Consider the following 27,967-nt stretch of genomic DNA (forward strand, 5'->3'; position numbering starts at 1 on the left):
GGACTGCCTCAGAAGTTAGTTAATTTCCCATGACCAAAGATGGATGTCTGCTTCTTATAGGTATGAGGTACCATAGGAAATAAATTAGAGGACCTAAATCTGAGTTGGCATCTGACTTCAGACACTACCTAGGTGGGTGACCTTGGGCACATCACTTTACCTTTCTCTCAGTCTCCATTTCCTCACCTGTAAAAAGGGTTATTTTGGGGATCTGGTATGTTAACATTTGTAAAGTGCTTTGCAAACCTTCATGCATTATGTTAATTCTATTCTTATATCATTATTATTTTAGAGGGAATTTCTACTCAAGGAGAGTCTGAACTAGATCATCTCTGAGCATCCCTTCTAAAACTGAGATTCTCTCTCTTTAGACACCATGACCACTTTGGATGATAAGCTACTTGGGGAGAAGTTGCAGTACTACTACAGCAGTAGTGAGGATGAAGACAGTGAGAGGGAAGACAAGAATAAAGACACTGCCTTGGGTGATTCTGTTCCTGCAGACACTGAGCTGGCCAGGGATGGCATCACAGTTAACACAGGTACAGGAAAACTACTGGATTTGTCACTTTTCTGATTTTCTGATAAAATCATGAATGGGAAAATCATATCCCCAAATTTGGACAATGGTAGATTATAAAAAGAATAATACCTAGCTTTTCTAGGTCTATTTTCATTTTTCTCCTTACCAGTACTTTTTTCTCCTATATCATGTTGCCTTTTCTAAGAGTTCTAAGAAATTTGGTGTAGTGGAAAGAGTCTTGGAGAAGGATAGTCGAGAAGAATTGTTTTAGGGTCCCATTTTTACCACTGACTGACAAAGAGGATTGAGATAGAGGAATCAAATCAGACAACAGTTTGAAGGGGGGGTAGGGATCAAAGGCTTTCAAAGCTTAGTATGAGATGTTACTGCAAAGTGACTTAACAGTATTACTCTGCATTATAGTTTTCAGAACAAGAGAAATAATGGTCATCCCCTCCTTTGTCTTGGATAGACACTTGTAGAGTATTTTGTTCAGTTTGGGGCATCATATTTTAGGGAAGCTAATAGCATAGCCACTCATGTTGGATAACCCAGTCTTGCCTATTTTTTATGGTTCCACAAGGGGCAGCTAGGTGGTGCAGAGGATAGAACACTGGCCTTGGATTCAGGTCAGACAGGAGATCTGAATATGACCTCAGACACTTGTCACTTACTAGCTATGTGACCTTGGGCAAGTCACTTAAGCCCAACTGCCTCACATCCAGGGCCATCTCCCATCATTCTGATTCATATCTGGCCACTGGACCCAGATAGCTCTGGAGGAGACATTGACAAACTGGAGCATATGCAAAGATCGGGCACCAAGAGAGCTAGAGATCACACCATATGGAGATCAGCCAAAGGGAGTGATGGTAGTTAGCCCAGAGAACAGAAAATTTAAGAGGACAGAAACACAACCCTTATCTTTAAGTATTTGAAAGGCTTTCATGAAAGAGGATATTTCCTTGGAATTAAATTGTCCCTAAATGGCAGAACTAGAAGCTTTAAGGGTGGCACTTTCAAAGAATCTGATTTTAGTGTGATATAAGGAAAAAATCTAGAACTGTGGTGAGAGTTCCCACTCCACTGTGGCTGTAAGCTCTGGTGTGCTAGTTAGTGCTCCTTATTTTGGGACTGCCACTGTGACCTGGATCCAAATATGGGCAAAGCAATAGATAACTGGGCCAGCAAAGGGACCCCTGAAATCAGTTGACCAGTTCTTTTCCTTAGTGTCTGTGGGCTGAGAGTTCCACAAGCAGCCATTGCCACCGCTGATCACCCTTTCAGTTTTTCTGGGGTTGGCTGCCAAGTTACCCATCATTGATGGTTTTCTAGCAGAGGCTATTATTATTTGAGATAGTTTAGTGGAGATTCCTATTTATTTACATGTTAAATTAGATGACCTCTGAAGTCCCTTCTCCTGTAAGCTCTGAGATTCTGTAATTTTCCTTCTCTGGACCTGTTTCCTAGTCTGAAAATCGAAGTGATTAGTTCCAATAATTCACTGACATCTGTGGAACCATAATGTTTATCCATCATTTTTGAAGAAGACCATGACATCAGGGAGGTGATGCTATGACAAGCATGTAAATTGGATTTGAGTGAGGAGGAGGCTGTGCTAAGTCACCAGCCTCACTTTCTCCTCCAGAGCTATCTGGGTCCAGTGGCCAGATATGAATCAGAATGATGGGAAATGGCCTTGGATGTGAGGCAGTCGGGCTTAAGTGACTTGCCCAAGGTCACATAGCTAGTGACAAGTGTCTAAGGCCATATTCAGATCTCCTGTCTGACCTGAATCCAAGGCCAGTGTTCTGTCCTCTCCACCACCTAGTTGCCCCTTGTGGAACCATAAAAAATAGGCAAGACTGGGTTATCCAACATGAGTGGCTATGGTATTAGCTTTTATCAGTACCATAAACAGATGTACCAGGATGCATCTTTCAGGTCCTTAACCTGTATATCCTGTATTAAAGTTACATTTGGTAAGAAACTTTTTTTTGTCACATTCCCCTCTCCTCCCCTCCAGTGAAAGTAGAGTCATTTCTTTTGCCCATTCACCTCTCAGGTCCTAGGCAGATTGGAGTTTTGGGTCAAAGAATTCACTTATATTACCACTACTATCATCAATTACGTGACTCAGATTAATGTATTGCCTTTAAGATTCACAAACCACTTTCCTTACAGCATACATGTGATAGAAGTAATGCCAGGGTCAGTAATTAACAGGTAAGGAAACTGAGGCTGAGATTCTATCCCAGGTCATCTGTCTTCATGTCCAGGGCTCTTTTCACTATAGTATGCTGTTTTTCCTATACTATTAAATCATAAGATGATGTTAAAACTGGAAGAATATAGAATGTTTATCAGTCAACAAACATTTATTAAATGCCTAACATGTGCCACTGTAGTTGCAAAGAAAAAAGTGAATAGTATCTGCCCTCAAGGAGCTTACATGTTGATGGAGATGAGATAACCTGTACCTATGTGGTTATTTACAAGACACATAGAAAGTAGACACAGGACTATAAAACTGATCCTGTTGATCCAGCAATACCACTACTAGGTCTGTTTCCCGAAGTGATTTAAAAAAAAAAAGGAAAAAGGTCCCATTTGTACATTTTAGGTTGTATTCAAGGAAGAAAGACTAGTATCTCTGGTGTGAGGGCTGCTGAGCCTTTTGTTTTCTTTTTTTTTTCTTACAAGGCAGTGGGGTTAAGTAATTTGCCTAAGGTCACACAGCTAAGTAATGCCGAGCCCTTTTCAGGGCTGCTTTCCATTTTTGATGTCTGTCTGAGCCATTCAGCTCTCATCTGTGTCTCCAAGAAGCTGTAGCATACACAGGAGCCACACCCTGGTAAACCATTTTGGCAGATGGGCTAAATCAGGTTAAGGGTAACAAAGGGAGTCTCAACTCATTGGGGGGGAGGGTGCCAACCCAAGCATATGAAGTCTTCCATGGGCAGATGAGAACATTTTGTTCCAGTGGCCACGAAGTCAGCTGAAGGAGCTGTGGAGCACTTGGAGCTTGATTAGACATCAAAGATGTCAAGTCATCCACTGCATCTAGAGCCATCACCAGTTGTCTTGACTCTGTCTTGCCATGCTTGGTCATGATGACTTTGGAGGAGAGAATGAGATGGATGACTTCATGAAAACTCTATCTCTCTTAAATCCAATTTTTGCATGCATTTTTGCATACTTTACCATTCCTCGTAGTCCTGTGGCAACAGGCAAGTGATGAAGCAGCAGGTGCACTAGGAGCTGTAATCACAACCCTGCACACAGGTGGCCCAGCTCACTGAAAGCAGCAGTGGGATTCCTCAGCCCCCTGGTTGACTGAGCAGCCTCACCTCTTGATGTGGGTAAGTGGCTAGAAAAGGTGCCCTTAAAATTTTCTGCTTATCCAACCCCATGGCAGGCAAGGATCCCTCAATGCAGATGAGACAAAAAAAAATCTGCAAAAGCTTCTTCAAAGAAGATTCCATTCATCATTTGGTGCATGGAATGTGTGCACACTCATAGACAACACAAAATCCAATAGACCTGAAAGACAAAACAACTCTTATTACAAGAGAACTCAGCAGGTATCATATCCAAATAGCAACCCTGAGTGAAACAAGACTGGCAAATGAAGGCCATATTACTGAGGTGTTGGAGCTGAATATACATTTTTGTAGTATCTACAGTGAAGGAAAGCGCCATGAAGCTGGGATAGGTTTTACAATCAAAACTAATCTAGTCAACATTCCTGAATGCCTAACAAAAGGAGTGAACAACAGAGTCATGACAATGAGATTGCCACTTCTAGGAAAATGTCATGCCGTATCAGTGCATTATGTGCCCACCATAATGAACCCCAAGGAAGTAAAAAAAAAATGTTATGAAGACCTAGAGACCCTTATTGTCAGAGTACCAAAAGAGTCTAAGCTTATAATTCTGTGACTTTAATGCTAGAGTAGGCTCAGACTACTAGGCATGGTGGGGAGTCCTTGGGAGAAATGGGGTTGGAAACAGTAACAGCAATGGTCACCTATTAAAGACTTGTTTGTCTCATGACCTTATCACTGACTCTAATTTCTGTTTACCTAAATGAGGTAAAACTTCCTCAATGCACCTTCACAGCAAACATTGCCATCTAATAGACCATATGATTATAAAAAGAGACTGGGTGTGAGGTTGACAAAAGCAGTGTGTGATGCAGAGTGCTGGACTTCAGACTCATCCTTTCTAAGCTAAATATTCACATTCAACCAAAGTGGCAGCCCCAAGGCAAAATGACTACTACAAGAATTAATATCAAAAGATTAAATTGTCTCTTGGAGTGGGAACAGTTTGTTGCTAACTTGGAGAGAAAACTGAGCCAACACATAGTTGGCAACAGTGGAGTAGAAAAAGAGTGGGCAGCTTTCAGAGCTCTGGTGAACAGCACTGCATTTGCTCATCTAGATAAGAATACTCACAAACATCAAGACTGGTCCGATGAAAATGATGGGGAAATACAAAAGCTGCTAAAAGAAAACTGAGAACTTCACTGGGTTAACTAGCAGAATAATCATCCATTTCTAAGAAGGCAGCATTTAATTCCATCAAAAGTAAAGTATAAGTGAAGCTTAGAGAGATGCAGAACTCTTGGTTCAGTAAGAAACTGATGAAATTCAGTTTTATGCAGATAATAACAAACCAAAATGCTTTTATGATTCCCTGAAAACTATTTATGGACCAAAAACTTATGATGCAACTCAGCTACTCAGTGCTGATGGATCCACATTGATTAATGATAGGGACATGATCCTAGAGAGATCCATAGTTTTCTTAACAGACCATCATCAATCAATGCAGAAGCCATTGACCTTTTACTTCAAGTTGAAGTCAGTCAGTCTTTAGCTGAACTTCAACTGAAGGAGAGGCTTTAAATGCCATTAGGCTCCTTTCAAGTGGCAAAACATCTGGTGCTGATTCTATTCCAGCTAAGATCTACTATGTCTGTGTTCATTGCTCATCCAAAAACTGACTGAAATATTCCAGGTTATATGGCATGAAGAGGTTATTCCCCCAAGAATTCAAGGATGCCTCCATCTCTATAAAGGTAAAAGGAATAGATTGTCCTTTAAGAATCATAGGGGTATTTCTCTTTTAGTTACTGCAGGTAAGATTCTTGCCAGGGTCCTTCTCAATAGACTGATCCTTCACCTGGAAGATTAATAGGGACCCCCCCCCCCAGCAGGAGTCTTAGTTTGGCTCAAGAGAGAAATGTGGTGGGGGTGCTAGCAGAGCCATTTATTGATCAGACAGTTCTTTATAGCAGAAAACCACAAAATTAGCATACAGGATAAAAACAATGATGTTTCCAAAACTAGCAGCAGGAAAGAACCTAGCAGGATGTAACCCAGGTCAAGAAGTTTGGTTACAGTGCTATCACACAAGTGAGGCCATGGATGACGCAATTGTGTTATCACAGTAGAGTTCCACAGAAAGCCTTCAGCTCGAGGGTCACCAAAGCTTGCGTTTCTTTAGCCATAACTGACCTTCTAACCCAAACTCACTTGAGCAGCTCTCAGCACTTCCTCCTTTTCTGTTTGTACAGTTGCCCAACCTGATACTCAACCTGGGTTACATGATTCTGAATTCTATTGATAGCATATATAGTAGCTTTGGTTACAGAAAAAAAATACTTCGATTAAACCTGGTAAAAAGCAAAGGAGAAACATCAAGAGAATCAATATAAGACACAATTGTATAATACTCTGGGCCCAATGCCCAAAGAGGGTAGGATGATAAAACCACTCAATTATCTTATTGGCTGTCTTTTTAGGAATCAAGTCTCAGTAGGAGATTTCTTGGATGTCTTTAGCCAACTTATTCAAATCATCAATACCAAAAGATATAGTAGAATTCCCAAACAATCCATTAAGGTGATTTCTAACCTTATTCCATTCCCATTGAGTATTATTATATTCCAGGCTGGTCACACAAATTCACATGTAGGCATATTCACAACTAAGTATTTGTCTGAACTCTACCATTTCCTATAGGAACTACTGTCTTTTTTTTTTTTTTTTAGATTTTTTGCAAGGCAAATGGGGTTAAGTGGTTTGCCCAAGGCCACACAGCTAGGTAACTATTAAGTGTCTGAGGCTGGATTTTAACTCAGGTACTCCTGACTCCAGGATCGGTGCTCTATCCACTGTGCCACCTAGCCGCCCTGCGAACTTACATTTTTACTAAGTTCCTCTTAATAATGTGCTTGAACAACTTCATTATGTAGATTAGATATGGACAGGGCAAGTGATACAGATGAGGCTATAAGAGATACAAGCATAATAATTGCAACTCCAAAACAACTAATACAACTCTTAAGCCTTCCAGATGGGAGGTTTTTCTGTCATTGAATTAATTCACCAAAAACATGATCAACACTGGATTTGAACTATCCTTTGGTTTTTAATATCTTGAAGTGAAATTCACACTCTTATTCAGGGCAAAGATAGATTTTAAAATGAGAGACAAACAACAAATGTTCAATATCATGATTACAACAAAACTGAAAACAGAAATAATACCATATAACAGTGTACCAATTACAGGTGGAGAAGACAACCAATCATTCAATTTCTTGCTCCTATCTATATATTCTTCCCTAACACAAATTGTTCATTACAAAAGTTTGTAATTCATTAATCAAATGGTAAAGATTTTCATAAAGTCTTCTGAGCCTTAAATGCTCTAGTAACATTTTCTGACAATTCTTAAGTATATTTTCCTTCTATCTTTTCCTTATTTATCACTTCTTTACAGACACATGCTCTAATAATGCAATTGTAAAAGTTAACATTATTCACCTCTCTTTCTCAGCAATGATGCTAAATTCCTCTGCATGGGATGTGACAAGCAACTCAGGGTGGGAAATGTTCATGTTTAAAATCCCAAGCATGTAAATTTTAAACAAGGAAAAGCTGTAGGAAATCTATTTCTATCTTCAGTTCTTTTCTACAAATGGAACTCCTAACATTTCTAAGGTCCTAAATGCTCCCATACTATAAATATTTGAACGAGTTGAATGATTAGTTTTACTTAATTTAATACATAGTTCAACAGTATACTTTTTACAAAAACACATAGGTGTTATACTATGTAAGTCAGAAAAATTATACCTAACTTCTCAGCATTTCTTCTTTGATATTTCTAGTAGTAAATTTGCTATATCCCAAATAATTTGCAGCTTTCCCTTATCAAAGAACTTCAGCCATACTTTTCTCCCCATAATATAGTAGTTATCCATGGAGGGTTTTGAGCATAATTCCAATATTCAGTTCCTTTTGCAGTCCCTAAATTGTTCATGATTAATGTAAGCATCACAAATTGTCCTATAAGTCCATATTGTGTTTTCCTTTTGTGTGGTCTGTCCTTCCTTCTCTTATGCTTTCTTTTTCAATTTTAAGATATTCATTTTCTGTGTTACTTGATCATCTGTTCTGCATGGTCTGATTTTCCTTTCTGGCATCCAGACAGTTTTTCTGTCTGTGAACAAAACAAAAACATACCCTCGACCCCAGGTTAGTAATTGATCAAGTCTTTTCCAGTGTCCATCTTTAGTATACTTCCACACTACCCTAAGAGTACTCTTAGGTGTATTTATTATGTTACCTATGGTAATTTTGTAGCCAAACTGTTTTGCAGTCAGAGTTTTATTCTTATCATCCAAAGTCAAATAATTTAATGAATACAGAGCTTTATTTAGGTGTACCTAGTATTTGCTCACAGTCCCCCTTTTCTGTTTATATAGGAACATTTTTATTTATTTATTTGTTTATTTTGCAAGGCATTGGGGTTAAGTGGCTTGCCCAAAGCCACACAGCTAGGTAATTATGAAGTGTCTGAGGTTGGATTTGAACTCAGGTACTCTTGACTCCAGGGCCTGTGCTCCATCCACTGTACCACCTAGCTGCCCGTGTAGGAACATTTTTAATGACCTATTCTTCCTCTCAACTATAGCTTAGTTCGTGGGATTATAGGGAATGCCTGTAATGTTTTATATTGCAATATAGACAGAATTGTTTAAATGCCGTAGAAGTATATCCAGGGCTATTATCTATTTTTTATAAATTTTGATATCCCTGCAAAACAGTAGAATAAATGATCAATCATACCTAGAGAACCTCTGGACTTTGTGCTGTTGCCAGTGTATATGAACTAAATGTAGCTACAGAAAAAGGAATATTTTCATTTTTCAAAAGGTGCATAATGAGTCACATCCATCTGCCATAACTCATCAAGAGGCTGGCCTCTAGGATTCTTAAAATAATTTGGAGGGGTAGGTAAATACCCCTTTGGGGACAGGATATTACTATATTCCTAGCTTGCTCTCTGGTGATTTTAAATTCTTTCTTTAGTACAGAGGCATTCTGATGAAATTTTTTGTGAGACAGTTGAGCTTACTCTTCTACTAAGCTTTTAAGGAGTGGAAGGGTTAATTGATAAGTCCTATGATTACCTTTACATATATGTATTTATGTGTGTGTGTATATATATATATATATATATATATATATATATATGTATATGTATGTATGTGTGTGTGTGTGTGTATATATATATATATATCTATGTCCAGACAATCCAGGGTGGGAATTTATATGTTAAGTAAAAATGAAATTGTATTTGTTTCTAATAACTTCTAGTAATTCTTTAAAGAGTTGCAATAATTCTACATCAGTGCTATGATTAATAAAGGTCTGATCACATGATAATTATACTTACTGTCCATAAAAATATTAAGGAGTTATGGCCATTCTCTTAATACCAGTAATATAGCATATAATTCATTCTTTCATATAGATGTAAAAGGAGTATATAATTTCTTTTATTGCATATATGCTTGGACCTACAGGTTTAGAATAAGATCCATTACATTGTTTAAAAATTTCATGGAACCCAGAGGGTTATAACTTCTGATATTTTCTCTCATTATCTCTACAAAGCGATCAATTATTAATTCTAAGTTTAGATATTATTAGAGTAAAATAGCTTATATAGACCAAACTAGATCACATAACTTTATCAACATCTTGCTCATCAGCAAGTTATCTAACTATGGGTTACATAATTTTCAATTTCCCAATCATCTTTCAAAGTCCCTCACATATACTTGATAATATTGGAAATAATTGCAATTAAGGTATACTTTACAATCTCTTATACTCTCTTCTCCGTTTACCATTTCACTTCTTTAAATTTGAGCATTTAACTCTTAACCTATATGAACATAAGATCTCCAAGCTGACATCTTATTCTCTTAAAGCAAAAACAAAGCAATTTCTCTTATTTCTTTCACACACAAATTTCTTTCACATCTCATAAGCTTATTTTCCTCTTATTCCAAATACATTCCTATTTTCAAAAAGAAATAAGATTCTCTATGAATTTAGCTTTGTGTATATATATGTACATATATATGAAATATGAGTGAATTTCAAAAACTCAATGTAAAATCTTTTACCAAAGTCAGTGTTACAAGATACATATATAATTTCTAATATATAGATAAATTTATAGATGTAAAAACAAAGCTTTTCACAAACTCTCTGGGCCAAAAAAGACCTTGAGAGATATAACCTGTTGGCAAAGTATCCATTAACTTTGTTATAAAAAAAAATCTTTAAAAATGTGATGGATGCCACTTCAATTCTTTCATATTTTGTTATTGTAACACAATTTTTAAATTTTCAAAATAACATTGTTTGAATCTGTTCTTATTCAAAGTTTACTGATTATACATAATACATTTTCAATATAAAGTATATTTCCTTTACTCCCAAAAAACTGCAATAAAAAAATTCTTAAGACCAGATGTTTCTAAAACTTTTAATGATTGCAAGATTTTATTAATACTTCTCTTAATAATCTTATAAATTCCAAAACTCATATTCAAAATTACTTTAAATTATTTTCCTATACAGATTATAAAAGTTTACAAATTCTTATCTGTATCAGTACTATTCTAATTTCTCAATACTGTAACTTATAAGAGCTTTCTATCCTCACTGACAAAATGGGAATTGGAGATTCCCCACATTTTGAGATAACAAGATAGTATGTACTAATTCTCATTTTTTAATTTTTATTTATTTATTTATTTTTGGCAAGGCAAATGGGGTTAAGTGGCTTGACCAAGGCCACACAGCTAGGCAATTACTAAGTGTCTGAGACCAGATTTGAACCCAGGTACTCCTGACTCCAGGGCCGGTGCTTTATCCACTGTGCCACCTAGCTGCCCTATATACTAATTCTTTACCTTTACAGTTTATCATTCCTTTGTCACCCTAAATATTTTGAACACATGAACTATACCCCCTTTTTTAGGAATTAGAAATCCAGATTAAGAGCATGTAACTCAGAAGTCTATGCTAACAAAAGTTTCGGCAGATTCCTAGCCTTTATCAAGGCCATTCTGAATACTATCTATTTTAGCATTCCCATTAGTTAGTCCTTTTTCCTCCTATGACTCTGTAGGAGCCAAAAAACATAATAAAAAAAAAATCAATATTTTTACAAACCCCTCAATTCAGTTACATGTATTTTCAGATAACTTCGTACATAGGATTGACACATTATAGAATTAACCAATTTCAAGAAGCAGTTAACATTTACTTAGCAATTGCTTTCATATCAAACTTTAAATTGTAGAGTTCATTACTTTTCCAATCAATTCACTGCAAGAGATCACAAAAATGGCAGTTTATTGCAATTTTCATATTATCCCAACCTCGTTTAAACATGTATCTCTGTATTAGACTTATAGCTCTCTACTCTTACTACATTGATTTGTAAATCACTTTCAAAGTTCCCAAAATCCATCTTTTATAGATACAAAGTGAAACCTGTTTATACTTACTTTCTACAGGCTCAGACCAACTTCCAAACTTCACAAATGGTCCAAAAACCCTAATAGTCTCTATGCCTTTTCATATTACCTTGCAACCCTATTTTCTTAATCCAGATCTTTTCAGAACTCATTACTCAAACTGAATTACCTACATATTCCCTTAATATAGTGTTCCATTATTCTTTTCCATAAATTTTTTAATTAAGACCAGTCAAGAAACATAATTTTAAGGACAATTTCAGTTTCTACTAGGTCCCTTATAAGTTGCCAAATCGGTAAGTAAAATTCTATTAGACAATCAGACCAGAAAACAGACAATAGAAATTAAGAGAAATGATTTTCAGGAAAATCTCCTGTGGCGTCAAATCATGAGTTTTTGGAAAGAAAGAAAAAAGATCAAATTTTGAAAAGAGAAAAAGGAAAGAGATTTTGACCAATCAGAATACAAAGACATGATGGTAGGCATGACCATGCAGAGACAGCTAAGAGTTTCCTTCTTCCTGTATTTTATTTTATTTTTTATTTTACTTTTTTAGGTTTTTGCAAGGCAATGGGGTTAAGTGGCTTACCCAAAGCCACACAGCTAGGTAATTATTAAGTGTCTAAGGCTGGATTTGAACTCAGGTATTCCTTACTCCAGGGCTGGTGCTCAATCCACTGTACCACCTAGCCGCCCCCTCTTCCTGTATTTTAAAACAGACACATATAAAACATATAAACAGAATCAAAGCACTTTGAACCAGAGAGACCCCTAAACTCCGGGGAAAACCCCCACCTTGCTTTCACACTGGAGAAAATATATAGAGCATTCAATATATCACAGTACATTTTTCCATACAAAGGTATTAATATATTTAACACTTCTAGATTTTAACTTATATATTTTGAGAAGGCAGTCACTCAAAAATCCCTCAGCCTAATTGGAATATCCCCTGTCCCCTTCTTCAAATAGAGTAAACCAAATAACTTCTATTTAAGGGGACAGTCCTAATTCTACTCTGGGGGGGTGGTAGAATCTTCTGTGTTTAAATCCTCACTAGACCCATAATTTTCCATAATAACTAACATTATCATAATCTATATTGATAAATTCCTGAAGCTATGTTATAACATTCTTGTAAAAGATTAACTATTTAGTTCTCCCATCTTTTTTTTTTCATTATAGGCATTACTTAGTGCCCAAATTATGTACTTTAGAATTAACCTGACTCTCTCATCTTTCTGGAATTACTTGCCCTATATAACATATTTGGTAACATATACTGTCTCTTTCCTGATTATTTTAACTCCAAATAAATTTCCTTTTTAACAGTTCTTTATCCAAATCTTCATGAAGTAATTCTTTCTCTCTAGCTAGTTCTTTTTTTAAAAAACTCTTCAAGATCAAGTGATAAGAGCTAGAATTACAAACAGACAAGCCGCAAAGAGGGAGGAGTGGGGGAAAGCATTCTGGCAGAATCATAGTGAAGAAGCAGGGAAGAGAAAAAGTCAACTGCATTTTATCATATTAATATTCATTTATCTGTTCACACACTGTTCTTCAATTATGTAGATTCAAAGTACCTTCTAAGCTCAATTCTTTCCTTGGGAACCATGGAGAACATTCATAAAAGGTCTATAAAACCTTTTCTATTTATTATTATTATTATTATTCATTTCTAGGCCTTTCTCTTTAGTCAGTTTCTTGAAACAATTTACGCCCTGCCCTTGTTTCTTTATTACTTTACATAGGTCCTTCCCTATTACACCCTGTACTAGCTTGGAAAAAATGAAAAAGAAAACCTTGCCATATTGGGCTTTCTTCCAAAGCGGTAGGTAAGCCTACCCCTTACCCCTGAATTTGTCCTGGGACTTTTAATGGCTCCTCCACAAGAGAGTTTCTTCTCTTGAAAGCCTCTTTTAGCCTCCAGACCAGCTTCAAGTCCCCTGCCCATAGAACCCCTGCCCCCAGCAGGAGGATTAGTTTGGCTCAAGAGAAAAATGAAATGCGTACGTACAAGTGGGGGTTCTAGCAGGACAACTAGCAGAGCCATTTATTGATAGTATTAGATAGTTCTTTATAGCAGAAAACCGCAAAATTAGCATACAGTATAAAAACAATGATGTTTCTAAAACTAGTGTAGGAAATAACCTAGCAGGATATAACCCAGGTCAAGAATTTTGGGTACAGGGCTATCACACAAGTGAGGCCATGGATGATGCAATTAATTGTGTTATCACACCAGAGTTCCACAGAAAGCCTTCAGCTCGAGGGTCACCAAAGCTTGGGTTTATTTAGCCATAACTGATCTTCTAACCCAGACTTGCTCAAGTGACTCTCAACAGAAGATGGTCATCTCCCTGAGAACCAGTGTGGCTTCAGAAAGGGTCAAGGAACAGTTGATAAGGTATTTGCTGCCTGACAACTCCAGAAAAATTCCAGGAGCAGAATAGAGTTGTGTATACAATATTTATAGATCTGACCAAGGCCTTTGATACTGTCAGTAGTGAGGGCTTACAGAAAAATATGTCAAAATTTGGTTGCCCTGGGGCAGCTAGGTGGCATAGTGGATAAAGCACCAGCCTTGGAGTCAGGAGTTCCTGGGTTCAAATACGGTCTCAGACGCCTAATAATTACCTAGCTGTGTGGCCTTGGGCAGGCCACTTAACCCCATTTGCCTTGCAAAAAGCCAAAAAAAAAATTGGTTGCATCAGTATTGTATGTCAGTTCCATGATAGTTTATTTACCCAGGTTCTAGATAGTGGTTAATGCTCTTGAGATTTCCCAGTTACCAGTGGAACAAAATAAAGATATGTCCTTCCTCTTACGCTTTTTAGCATGATGTTTTCAGAGATAGGAAAGACCTTCACTGAGGATGAACACAGTCTCAAGGTCTGCTATCACACTGATGGCAAATTCTGCACCTTGAAAAGGCTACAAGTCAAGACCAAAGTGGAGGTAGTGTTGGTGCATGATCTTCTGTTTGCAGGTGACTGCACTCAATGCAGCCTCTGAAGCTGAGTTGCAACAAAATAAGGATCTGCTGCTTGTGCTAATTGTGGTCTAACATTTAATACCAAGAAAACACAGGTGCTTCATCAGTCAGCACCATGCCATTGAATACAGCAATTGGAGACTGTGGATAAGTTCACTGACCTTGGTAATAGACTAACTATTACATTGGTCTACGGAGCCATTGTGCTGACTTCATTGTTATATGCCTGTGAAACCTGAACAGTCTACCAGTACCATGTCAGGAAACTGAATCACTTCCATTTAAATTGTCTTACGAAGATTCTGAAGATCACCTGGCAGGAGAAGATACCTGAAAAGTCCTTTCTTGAGCTATGCTACCCAGCAATCAAATGTATACTATATACTATATACTATATACTATATACTATATACTATATACTATATACTATATACTATATACTATAAAGAGTGCAAGTACAATGACAGTAATGTCAGAAGTTCACTTGACAAAAACACTACAGATAAGTGCTCACAAGGGAATCAGAAGAAGTGATAATGGGGATACCCTTAAGATCTCTCTTAAGAACTTTAGAATTGATTGTGCAGCGTAGAAGACACTGGCACAGGACTGCTCATCCTGGCATGCCCTCATCAGTGAAGGTGCTACACTCTTTAAGTAAGGCAGAATTGAGTACCTCAGAGGAAATATGACTAATGTAAGTTTAGAGTAAGCACCCCAGGTGTTCATATGGACTGTTTGTACCCAATCTATGGCACAGCATTCCAAGCTCATATTGGTCTGATCAGCCATAGTGGTACACACTGTAATTTGTCTCAAACATAGTGATGTCATTTTGGTTTCTCTCTACCTCCTCTCCCTCACTCCCTCCCTCCTTCCTTCGTTCCTTATATTTTTCTCTCTTTTATCTTCTTACACAAAACAACTAATGTAGAAATAATGATTGCACATGTATAACTTATATCAGATTGCTCACCATCTCAGGGAAGGGGAAGGAGGGATAGAAATTGGAACTTAAAATTTTTTTAAAAAATCAGCTAAAGTTAAAAATTGTTTTTAATGTGTAATTGGGGGAAATTTAAAATATTTTTTTAAAAAGCGTATACAAGATAACATTGGATAGGAAGACATTACCAACTGGGAAAGTAGTACTTATGTCAAGTCTTGAAGAACACTTGGGACTAAAGGAGTTAGTGATGAGGAGATAGTGAGCATTCCAGGAATAGTGAACATCAGTACAAAGGCATGGACACAGGAGGTAGCACATTATATGCAAGGAGCATCAAACAGTCTAGTTTGGCTGTAGAATAAGATGGAGAATAAGAGGAGAATGAAGTATCAAAAGATTTGAGAGGTTGAGAAGGACCTCGCTGGTGATAGACCACCAGCTCAATGGTGTTACCTGGGCGTAACTTTGAATGAGTGGAGGTCATGGGAACTCAATTAATGAGTAACAGGGAGATTAGGACATTTGAGGAGATATCAGTATGTGTGTTGAAGACCTCTGGTGTGAGATCAGGAATTGGGGTGGAAAAGCAGACAGTGAACCTGGCACTGAGTTTATTGAGAAAGGATTGAGAATGTTTTGGGAGCATCAGTAGGTAATTTCCTGTAAGATCCTGTGATGCTCTGTTTTCTTTGCCAATTACTGCATCATACATATTGTCTAAAAGTATTGAGATGCTTATTAAGAGGCAAAAAGAAGCCATTGAAAAGAATGATGTGGTCTTAACCTGTATTTTTGGATTATTATTTTGACAGCTATGTAGAGGATGAATTAGAGGAAAAAGGTGTAATGCAGGGAATCTAAGTAAGAGGCCATTGAGAGCAGTCAGGTGAGAGTTGATTAAAGAACTGAACTGGGGCAGTTATAACATGACCAGAGTGTAGGATGGATGCAAGAGTTATAAAACTAGAATCATGTGGGAAAGAAAAAGAGGGAGGAGTGGAGGTTGAGTTGAGTTTATGAACTTGGTTAAAAAGGTGGTGATGTCCTTGAAAAAATAGGGAAAGTAAGGAGAAGGAAGGTAGATTTAAGATATAACATGGAAAGTTTTATTTTGAAATATTTAATTTAATATGCTTGTAACATGCAGTTGAATATCAATCAACAAATGTTTAATAAGTGCTTACTATGTACCAACTGCTGTGCAGGATAGCTCTGGAGAAAGAAATTGGCTTTATTTATAGATCTGGTAGTCATTTGTGTGGAGATGAGAAAGAATTGAACCCTTGAGTCTGATGAAATCATCAGGAAAAATGAGTATAAAGGGAGAGGAGAGGAGGCCTATGGACAGCATCCTGGGGTTTGAGGGAGCAGCATATGACAATGATCCTCCAAGATAGACTGAGGATGGCCAGACAGGTAAGAAGAGAACTTTGTCAAGACAAGAAGGTGATAAATATTCAGGTGGTGGTCAGCAGTGTCAAATTCTCTAGAAAGATCAGAGAAAACAAAGGCAATTGGATTTATCAATAGAGATCATTGCTGACTCTGAATAGAGTGCCTTGAGTTGAACTCTGGGAACAGAAACCAGGTCACAAGAAGAGAGGTTAGAATAGGCAAGGAAAAGGGCTACCTTTTTTGAGGCTGCAGAAAAGAACAGAATGGAGGATGACATTGAGAGAATTGAAATAAAATAGGAATGGTCTCTTTAATTATGTGAATTATTGTGCCAATTCCTTTGCTTAGAGAAAAAGGGCTAACCTGTTACTAGATTTTTCTCTGATTTTTAGATGAGGACATGAAATATGTTAAAATTAGAAAGGGGCATTTGAGAAGATATAGTCTGCTTAAAGACCACACTGTCAATAAGTGTCAAAACTGGTGTCAAACCATTTCTCCTGACTTCCAACTTCTCTTTATCACACTTGTTCCACTCCATAGCAGGCACTAATGATTTACTATTCCTGTGGTGTCTGTTGCCATCAGGTCCAAAAGGTGTCATCAACGACTGGCGCAGATTTAAGCAACTGGAGACAGAACAGAGAGAGGAGCAGTGTAGAGAAATGGAAAGGCTCATCAAGAGGTTGTCCATGACTTGTAGATCTCATTTGGATGAAGAGGATGACAAACAGAAACAGAGAGAACTTCAAGATAAAATCAATGGGAAGGTAATTTTGACCCAAGCATTATCAGGGAATTTGCTCTGGATATTAAAGACCAAATTAGATAAAAAGAGAGAATAAGCATTTATTATGTGTCTACTGTATGGTAAGTGCTTTTTATTATTATTAAATTTTTTGATGCCCACAACTCTTCAAGATGGGTGCTGTTAGTATCTCTATTTTACAGGAAATTGATACAAACAACCTGGTGTCAGACAGCTAATACATGTTCCTTGCTGGATTTGAACCCGGGTCTTTTTGACTCTAGACCATACCAATAAAATATTTTCTGTATTGTAGAGAATTGTGAGACTTGAGTTTGGGGTTTGTTTTAATAAATATTGTGTATTTTCTACTACTAATTTTATTTAAGATAAAAAAGTGTAATGCCTGAAAATATTCTGGTCTTGACATTTAGTAATATTATGAACTTAGGCAAGTCATTTCTATGAACTTTTCTTTCCTCCTTTGTAAAAGGGAATAATGACTATACCACCCCCTTGACAGATCTCTTGTGAGAGGATTGTTGGGCACTTTGATTCTCCAGTGGTTTTCTCTTAGTGCAGCACATAGAATACTGTATCGAGAATAAAGAAGATTTAAGTTCAAATATGGCCTCTTTGCAAAAAGTGATATGGAAATGCTAGTGATGTTGATAAACATGATAATTATGTTGTGGGTGCTGTCTTTTCATCTCTACAGACCCCAATCCTTTCACCTTGCCGGTTTTCTCTTTGTTGTTTTGTGTAGAAGCAGGTCGTATTTTGCTTCTTGCTTTTCATGATGAACCCATCCTCTTTTTCTGATTGTACTTGTGGTAAGTTGGTTTATGTGGTGCTGAGACTGGATTGAGAGAGTTGCTGGACTTGGAATCAGGAAGACTGAAGTTCAGATTCTACCTTAGACATTATCTGGATGATGAGGGCAAGTCACTTAACCTCTGTCTGCCTCAGTTTGCTCATCTTTACACTGAGGAAGATTGGACTCTTTGACCTTTAAGGTCCCTTCCATTTCTCATGATCCTGTGTCATGAATAATGTCTCATGATCCTCTTATAATCCTTTGTTTTTAATGATACCTTTCAAATCCCTTCCTGCATAGATTATCCTTGTATAGTTATAGAAATGTAATATAATTATTATTATTACCATCCTTTTTTTCTTCTATGACGGTGATGTTTTTTCCATTGCCACTAGACATGAAAACTCATGAATATTACCAAAATAAGCATTAATTTTATTTTACATTCATATTTCAACTAATATTTATTGGTTCCACAGAAAACATTTAAACATAACAATATTGTGGAGGACATTTGGTTCCAAAGGAAGCCTTCCTAATAAGGGACAAAGAAAAGGGTGTCCAGTCAGCCAAGTATTGCTAAACTGGTCTTATCTGAAATGATTGATTAATACTATTGTAGTAGAATTGGAGCTGTTATAGTGAAGTTTGGTTATTTTGTCTTCGTTCTATTAATACAAAATGACTTTTTAAAGAGCATTTTTAGGTGAATTACACCTATTTTTAAAGTGTATTTCCTGGGTTACCAAATGATGTTTGTCCTTTGTTCTCAAAAAGACCATGTCATCAGGGTGGTGATGCCATGACAAACATAGTAATTGGATTTGAGTGAGGGAGTGCTGTGCTCAGTCACCAGCCTCACTTTCTCCTCCAGTGCATTTGGATCCAGTAGTCATATATGAATCAGGCTGACTGGACATGGCCCTGGATGTGGGGCAGTTGGGGTTAAGTGACTTGCCCAAGGTCGCACTCCCATCTTCCTGAGGAGCACTGGCCTTGGAGTCAAGAGGACAGAAGTTCAAATCCCATCTCAGATACTTGACACTAGCTTTGTGACCTTGGGCAATTCACTTAATCCTGATTGCCTCACATCCAAGACCATCTCCAGTGGTCCTGATTCGTATCTGGCCACTGGACCTAGATGGCTTTGGAGGAGAAAGTGAGGCTGGTGACTGAGCATAGCCCCCCTCACTCAGATCCAATTCACAAGCTTGTCATGGCATCCTGATGTTATGATCTTTGATAATGAAGGACAAACATCTATCCACTATACCTCCTAGCTGCCCCTGGCTTGCCTAAATAGAAGAGAGAGAGTATTGAGAGAGAAGAGAGTGCAAAAAGAAGGCTGAAGTTTGAATAGTGTGTGTTTTCTTCATTTTAGTCCCCAGTGTCTCTTTGGGATATGTTGGTGACCTTTGTAAGGCTAGATCAAGAGAACAAAAGCTCTGACATGTTTTACAGCCTAATGCTTCATTTACAAGCCACTGACCCAAATATTACCTTGGGACTAGTTTCAATAAATGAAAAGAAAACCATCACCAAAGGGTTGAGAGCCAGGTGATGATTTTGTGTGTGTGTGTGTGTGTGTGTGTGTGTGAGAGAGAGAGAGAGAGAGAGAGAGAGAGAGAGAGAGAGAGAGAGAGAGAGAGAGAGAGAGGAGACCCAACAACTCTTTAGATCATCTGGTCTCAGTCCAGAGGTGAAGAGTTTGTTAACAAGCATTTGGCTTTGAGGCCCTTGGTAATCCTTTATGCCACTGATATGCAAAGAGCCCTTTTTATTCTTGACTAGTGTATATGTACTTGCTTGTATTTTGTGTGAAACTTGTTTTTGCACTAATTTATCAACCTCTCGATCCTATTGCAGATGACTTTGAAGGAGTATGGCATGTTGAATGAGGAACAGGATGATGAAGAGTTTTTGCAACAGTATAGGAAGCAACGAATGGATGAGATGAGGCAACAGTTGCACAGTGGACACCACCAATTCAGGCAGGTCTTTGAGATTACCAGTGGGGAAGCGTTTTTGGATACAGTTGATAAAGAACAGAAAAGCACTCTCATTGTGATTCACATTTATGAAGATGACATCCCTGGGACGGAAGCAATGAATGGCTGTATGATATGTCTTGCTGCTGAGTATACTTCAGTCAAATTCTGCAGAGTGAAGAGCTCCCTCATTGGAGCTAGCTCCCGCTTCACCAGTAATGCTCTTCCTGCCTTGCTGATTTATAAGGGAGGAGAATTAATTGGTAATTTTGTCCGAGTCACTGACCAACTTGGAGAAGATTTCTTCGCTGTGGACCTGGAGGCATTTTTACAAGAGTGTGGTTTGCTTCCAGAAAAAGAAATGGTGCTGTTGACATCAATACATAATCCAACTGCTGGTTTCAGTGAAGATAGTGATCTGGAAATAGATTGAAATGGTAGGGAAAGGGTCTAGTAATATAGGGGTGAATATGAACAAGTTGGGGGCTTCTTCTGAGCCACATGTCTACATGTTTATTTTGTTCCTTCCTGTGCACTTTGGCTTTTTGCCTATTCTTTGTAAACTCCTTTATTATATGTAAAATTAAAGATTCTTAACCTTTCTTAGATTAGATCAATAAAATGTTGAATCATTGTAGGAAGTTGGCTTCAAAGTTGTGTAAACAGGAAACAATTTATTTGCCTCAGGGTCTCTTACATAATATCTTTGTTATCATTACCAATCAATATTTACTTAGCATTCACATGGCATTGTTCTGCAAACTGTCTTTAGATGATCTCAGCAGTCCCTTCTAGCTCTAAAACTCAAGGATACCATAATTAGAACTTTGTTGACTTTATAAATGTTGCAATTACTTAAACATTCTCTTGGTCATATGCTTAGCCCTGGAAGGTATCACATTCTTTCCAAGTCCCCTACTTTGACAGTCTGTTGTTAAAATATTCCAGATGATATGTGTGGGTAAAATTCTGATTATATTAATGAGGAAATGGCCTTTGCTTCTGGCAGTGACATCCTGTTGTTGCATTAAATCTAGAATTAAGTTTAATTGGGGATGGCATCTGCCCTGCTTTATAGAAGAGTCACTCTGCTTGGAAATGACATTTGAGACTGAAGTAAAAATTTACTTGGAATTTACATGGAAGGAGCTAGTTAAAGCCATCTTTGTGTTGTATCCTTTAGATGCTCCTTAGAGTCTTGCTTCCTTACCATTTTTGTGGTCTTTTTGGAGTTTGTAAAATGTCTTTGTTACAACAACCCCAAAAGGAAAACAATACAGTAATCATTATACACATTTTACAGATGAGAATATTGAGACTCTGAAAGGTGAAAGTCTCAACAGAATAATCATTTGTTGCATACCTAGAATGTGTGGAATGCTCTGCTTAAGGAGTCACAAAGTTCAGATATCCTTAAGTGGAGAGGCTAGCAGTATTAAAAACACACTAAATGCTTTGATGCACAGGATTATATAGTAAGTGTTCTAGAGAGTTAGAAAATAAAAATAAAATACTGTGTGAAGTTTGAGAGGGAAAGTTGTTACTAAGGTGGGAAACTGGCGAAAATTTCACATTTGGGTTTGCAGATTCCTAAGAACTCGACTAGCAGAGAGGGACAGGGTTTCAATTCAACCCTCTGGGCTGTATTTGGTACTTTTTAGTTTTTGCAAGGCAATGGGGTTAAGTGGCTTGCCCAAGGCTACACAGCTAGGTAATTATTGTCTGAGATCAGATTTGAACTCAGGTACTCCTGACTCCAGGGCCAGTGCTCTATCCACTGTGCCACCTAGCCGCCCCTGTGTATTTGGTACTTCTAATGCAGCCCTATGTTGCCAGTCAATTTCTCATCTCAGCTCCAGAAATCTAATTTATCATTGTGTAGGCTCCTTCTAGCAATGTAGGTAGGTGCTGTATTGTTTTCCTTGTGGGGCTGTTGTAACAAAGACATTTTACAAACCTTAAAAAGACCATGAGTACTTACTACAGTTTAATAAACTTCATGAATTACTATATCCTAGACAGTATCCTAGACAGTTTACCTTCCGGGACTAACATCCTGGGGAGGAACCTCTCCAATTTTAATTATGCCAAGCCTAAGATCAGAGTGGTTCCTTAAGACCCACAGAGTACTCATACCTTTGCATCTTGGTAAGAACTGCCAGAGCCCTTTCCTGTAAGTCTTCAGGAACCCAGGGGTTATATCAGTGGTATAGTAGTTAAAATTGAACTTGACTTCTAAAACCATGATTCACAACCTTTATTTGGGGTAAAGGGAGATAGGTTCTTATAAAGAGAAGAAGTCTCAGAAGTCATTTATTCTCCCCTGAAGCAGGATCTTTTATTTAATACTTCTACTGACAGGAAGCTAACTTTTCTGTTAAGATAGCCCATTCTGTTCAGGACTCACTAATCCTACTTCTTTCTCTTAGAGTCAAGCAGAAAAAGTTTACTTTCTCTTCCAAAAATCTTAAAATAATTGAAAATAGTGACTAACCTCTCCATCTCAAGTATAGCCTGGACTGAACAAAATAGCAAGACATCCATATAATCTGTTCAGATAAATCTCTCTGTCTAGAAAAGGGGCTAAAGACCCTTAGCCAATTAAAACACCATAGCATTAAATAGAAAATGTAAGGGTATGTATATGTGGTGGAAGGAGGGTTTGATTTGGAGTGACAGGAATGGGATTTGATCTGTGAATCTGCTGCTTATTATTTGTGTGGACCTGGACCTGTACACACAACTTTTCCTTCTTGGACTTCAGTTTATTTATAAAATGAGCAGATTTTGCTTCCAAATTTTTTAAAGTCCCTTCCAACTATATATCCTATAATTTTATGGATGGGCCAGATGACTAATTCAGCTTAGTGAGAGTTCTAAGACAAGGTGAAGGCTATGACCAAGAATGACCACAGGAGGGCAGTAGAGGAGAAAGAATGACAAGAGGGGAGCTTTTTTTGACAATGAAAAGCCTTTGAATCTGAATAGACAAAGCTCTCAAAAACAAACGATTGCGATAATGATAGCAGCAACAATAATAATGTTAGCATAGTGCTCTAAAGGTTTTCAAAGTGCTTTTAGCTCTCATTTGATCCTTACAACAAACCCTGCAAAGTTAATGCTGAGATTATCCATTATTTGATGGATGAGAAAAGTTGACTTGCCCATGCTTATAAATGTTAGCAAATTATAACCAATTTGAGTTAGTCTTTGGATGACAAAGTTTTAAAAATTCATTCTCTTTTAAAATTAAGCACAAAGAATATAAAACTATTAAATAGATTTACTTATTTTTAACATTTGTTGAAAAAAAATTATTTTCAAATTTTCTTCCTCCTACCCCTTCCCTACCTATTGAGAAGGCAAAACAATGTAATATCATTTATACATGTATACATGAAATTATGTAAAACAGTTCCATATTCGCTATGTCACCAAAAAAATAAAGAAAAAATTATACTGAATCTGTGCTCAGACTTTATCAGTTCTCTCTCTGGAGATAGATAGTATTTTTTATCTTAGGTGCTTCAGAATTGTTTTGGATTATTGTATTGACCAGAATAGCTAAATCAGTCATAGTTGATCATTATACAATATCATTGTCTATGTACAATGTTCTGATTCTGCTCATTTTACTTTGTATCAATTCATTTAGTCTTCCCATCTGGCTTTTCATTTCTTATAACATGATAGTAACTGTCACAATCATATCACAACTTGTAAAACCTAATTGATTATTCTTCAATTTCCCATTCTTTACCATAATAAAAAGAGGTATAAATATTTTGACTTTGGGGGGCCTTTTCCCTTTTTCTCTGATCTTTTTAAGATACAGATCTGGTAGTAGTATTGGTTGGATTAGTTCACAGTTCCACCAACAGTGCATTAATATCCCAATTTCCCAAATCTTTAGTGTTAACAGTTTTAAACATGTATATTTCTATTCCATATCATGACCAAAGAGAGAGAGAAAGGGGGGGGGGACCCAAAGAAGGCAAAAATAAAAAACTGAGGGAAGAGTAAAAGAGCCAAAATTAGGAAAAATGAGTCAGCTAGAAAAATGAAACATCAAGAATGTCAGGAAATGCTACATCAAGTAGGAATATGTCAGCACCATAGCCAAGCAAAATCTGTATTTCAGATGAATTTGTTAAGATATAATCTTTTTTCTTATTTTTCAGGTTCAGTGTTATCATTGAGTTACAGTATCAGACCCTTAGAAGTGGAATAAATCTCAAAATAGAGAATATTACAACATAATGTTAGAGCTGTTGGAGTGATTTCCTGAGAGGAGGGAATAGGGCACATCCAGGAGACTATTTGCAGCAATTTGTGGGCCTAGAGCTTTGGAAACTAGAATGAAACAGGGAGCAGTAAGGCAATCTGAGTTTGGGAAGCAGAATGACAGTTGGAACAGAAAAAAGCATGAGTTAAAAAAAATTATAGGTTCAATTCAATTTAGAATATATTTGCTTAAGTTTAAGCCCTATGGGCCCAACAACTATTTTGGATAATCATTATGCAAATACAGTTCTCAAATAGGGTATTCTCAACCAATAGACCTGGGATTAAAAATACATGCTAATAAAATTAATAAGTAAGATTGGGAAAAAAACAAGGGAAAATCCCCCCTCCCTTTTCATTTCCCCTGCATCCCTGAGAGATTCTAAGCAGTTTCCCCCAGACTTCCATGCTGCCGGCTCGAAAAAGGATCAGACACTCCCTGGACAGCTTCCAAGTTTTCTCTCAGCTGTAATAGCTATTCCCAATACGGAGTTACTGGAACCAGGAGTGTTTCTGCCTCTGAAGATGTTTGATCTTTTTTCCCAAGAGTTGCAGCTGCTGTCTCTAGAGCTGACACCTCCTTGCAGGGTTCCTGCTTCCTCAGAAGGAATATTAGCACTTTTTCAAGAGCAGTGCCTTCATGTGCTAGGGCAACATTTCTGCTGCGAATCAAAATTTTACCCTGCAAGTCTAGACCCAGACCTAGACCTTTTTTCCCAGCCCAGTTTACTCCTTTTCAGCCGGAAGTTACCAAGACTCCGCTGGTATTTGGTTGTGGTGGTGCTAGTGTTTTGTTTTTTTGGGGGGGGGGGGGAATATACTAATCCAATTCCAAATTCTAAATAATTCCAAAATAATACCAATGACCTCTAAAAATGTGTGTACTCTTCAAGGAGGTATTTAGCAATCCTGACAAAGGTGAAATAGAGCTGATTACTGTTTTTTATTGCCATTTCTATCTCAGATTCTGAACTTTCGTTAACACAAAAATAGGCTGGGAACAGAACCTGCTCTCATGAAATTTAGCTTGTTCCTTCCCTCTGCCTCCTTTTCAAGTGATGGGAAAAGTGAAATAAAAAAGGCAGCAAATAATTTTCATGCAAAATAGAACATTACAAGTACAAGGAAGAGGTTCAGCCAGTATTCCAATTCTATAACCCAAGGCAGAGACAAAAAGGTATATTCACCTATTTGTGATAGTGCAGAACCACCAGGGTTCAGACTCCAGAGATTTGCATCAAAATCCAAGTTACCACCCTTACTATTAACCCTACTCAAATGGACTTAATCCTTTTGGGGTCATAGTTCATCTGTAACATGAGATACTACTACTTCCATGCCTGCTTCCACAAGATTGTTATCAGGAAAATATTGCTACAGAAGTGGAAGCTATGAGCAATAATAAGTCAGAACCATTTGAGGGAGCAGGCGGGATGAAAAGTTGAGCCACAAGTTTATTTAGGCAAAAACAAACAAGGAAGCAGGGAAGAACATCAGTTTAGGCATTAGAAGACTGATCACTTCCCTTCTTTGGGTCTCAGTTTCCTCAACCTTAAAATGAAGGGGTTGTTCTTTCCTAATGCCTCAAATGCTAGTCCTCAAAAATTGAACTTGAAATTTTGTAATTCAGAGGCCCTTATACTGAGTTCCATGAACAGTTTTTTTAATTATGTATTTGGTTTATTTTAATTATTAAAATAATCTTGGTGTGACAGTATTCATAACACCCGCCCCCCCCCAAAAAATGAGAAACCTCAAGAATAGTGAGAGGGAAAAAAAAGTGTACTTCAGTCCTGTGTTCAGATTCCAATGGTTTTGTCTCTGGGATGAGTTGCCTTCCCCATCATAGCCACCGGAGAAGTTGCTTCAATAGTTTTCCCACAGTTGCTATCTCTAGCTGTATTTCCCCCCACTCTCATCTATTCCATTCTCTCTCCTTTCATCCTGTTCCTGTTCAGAAGTGTGTTGTATCTGAGTACCTTTTCCCATGATCTTCCCTCTCTTCTATCACCTACTCCCCCTTCCCTCCCCCCCATTCCCCCTTATCCCATCCTTTTCTTCTCATTTTTCTCTAGGGTAAGATAGATTTCCTCACCCTATTAAGTGTGTATGTTATTTCCTCTCTGAGCCATTTCTGATGAGAATGAAGGCTCACTCATTCCCCCTTGCCTTCTCCCTGTACCACTCCATTGCAAAAACTTTTTCTTGACTCTTATGTGAAATATCTTAGCCCCTTCTTCATCTCCTTTCCCTTCCTCTCAGTACTTTCCTTTATCATCCATTGCATCTTTTTACTATATTATACCATTATATTCAGCTCCTTCCTGTGACTTGTCTATATGTGCTCCTCCTAACTGCTCTTATAAATGAGAAAGTTCATATGACTTATCAGTATCTTCTTCCCATGTAGGAATATAAGTAGTTCAACATCATTAATTTCCTCATAATTAGTCCTCATCTACCCTCTCTAGGTTCCCCCAAGTCCTGTACTTATGGATCAAGCTTTCTGTTTAGCTCTGGTTGTTTCAGTAGGAAAGTTTGAAAGTCCCCTGTTTCATTAAAAGTCCATTTTTTTCCCCTGAAAGAGGATATTCAGTTTTGCTGGGTAGTTGATTCTTAGTTGTAAACCAAGATCTTTGGCCTTCCAGAATATCACATTCCAAGCCCTATGAGCCCTTAATGTAGATGCTGCCAGATCCTGTGTAATCCTTACTATAGAGCCATGGTAGTTGAATTCTTTGTTTCTAACAGCTTTTAGTATTTTCTGTTTGACTTGAGAGCTTTGGAATTTGGCTATAATACTCCTGGAAGTTTTTCTTTTGGGATCTCAGGAGGTGATTGTGAATTCCCTCAATTTCTATTTTTTATCCTCAGCTTCTAGGATCTCAGGGCAATTTTGCTGTATTATTTCTTGAAAAATGAAGTCTAGGCTCTTTTCCTGGTCATGACTTTCAGTTAGCACAATAATTTTTAAATTATCTCTCCTGGATCTGTCTGTTTTTGAGGTCAGTTGTTTTTGCAATGAGATATTTCATATTTCTTCTGATTGGGGGGGGGTACAGTTTATTTCTTCCTGAGTTCTCACAAAATCATCAGCTTACCTTTGTTCCATTCTGCATTTGAAGGAGTTATTTTTTTTAGGTTTTTTTTTAAATAAGGCAATAGGGTTAAGTGATTTGCCCAAGGTCACACAAGCTAGGTAATTATTAAGTGTTCTGAGGTCAAATTTGAACTCAGGTCCTCCTAACTCCAGGGCTGATGCTCTGTCCACTGTACCACCCAGCTGCCCCAGGAGTTATTTTCTTCAAAGAGATTTTTTATCTCCTTTTCCAGCTGGCCAATTCTACTTTTTAAGACATTCTCATTTGCCTTTTGTGTTGCTTTTTCCATTTGGCCTAAACTGGTT

General features: G+C 37.5%; 1 protein-coding gene across 3 annotated transcripts in view; it reads left to right on the plus strand.

Annotated features, from left to right (window-relative positions):
• PDCL (phosducin like) overlaps positions 1 to 23,741 on the plus strand; it is a 38,121-nt gene extending 14,380 nt beyond the window's left edge. For all 3 annotated transcript variants that reach the window (XM_074211638.1, XM_074211640.1, XM_074211639.1), the window contains exons 2-4: positions 372 to 542; positions 17,313 to 17,494; positions 20,156 to 23,741. In XM_074211638.1, the coding sequence (XP_074067739.1) occupies positions 377 to 542; positions 17,313 to 17,494; positions 20,156 to 20,710 (903 nt within the window). In that variant the 5' untranslated portion in view covers positions 372 to 376 and the 3' untranslated portion in view covers positions 20,711 to 23,741. The remainder of the gene's footprint in view (positions 1 to 371; positions 543 to 17,312; positions 17,495 to 20,155) is intronic.
• Positions 23,742 to 27,967: the final 4,226 nt, after the last annotated feature.

This window comes from Macrotis lagotis, chromosome 1 (assembly GCF_037893015.1).
Source record: "Macrotis lagotis isolate mMagLag1 chromosome 1, bilby.v1.9.chrom.fasta, whole genome shotgun sequence".
NCBI classification, from domain to species: domain Eukaryota; kingdom Metazoa; phylum Chordata; class Mammalia; order Peramelemorphia; family Peramelidae; genus Macrotis; species Macrotis lagotis.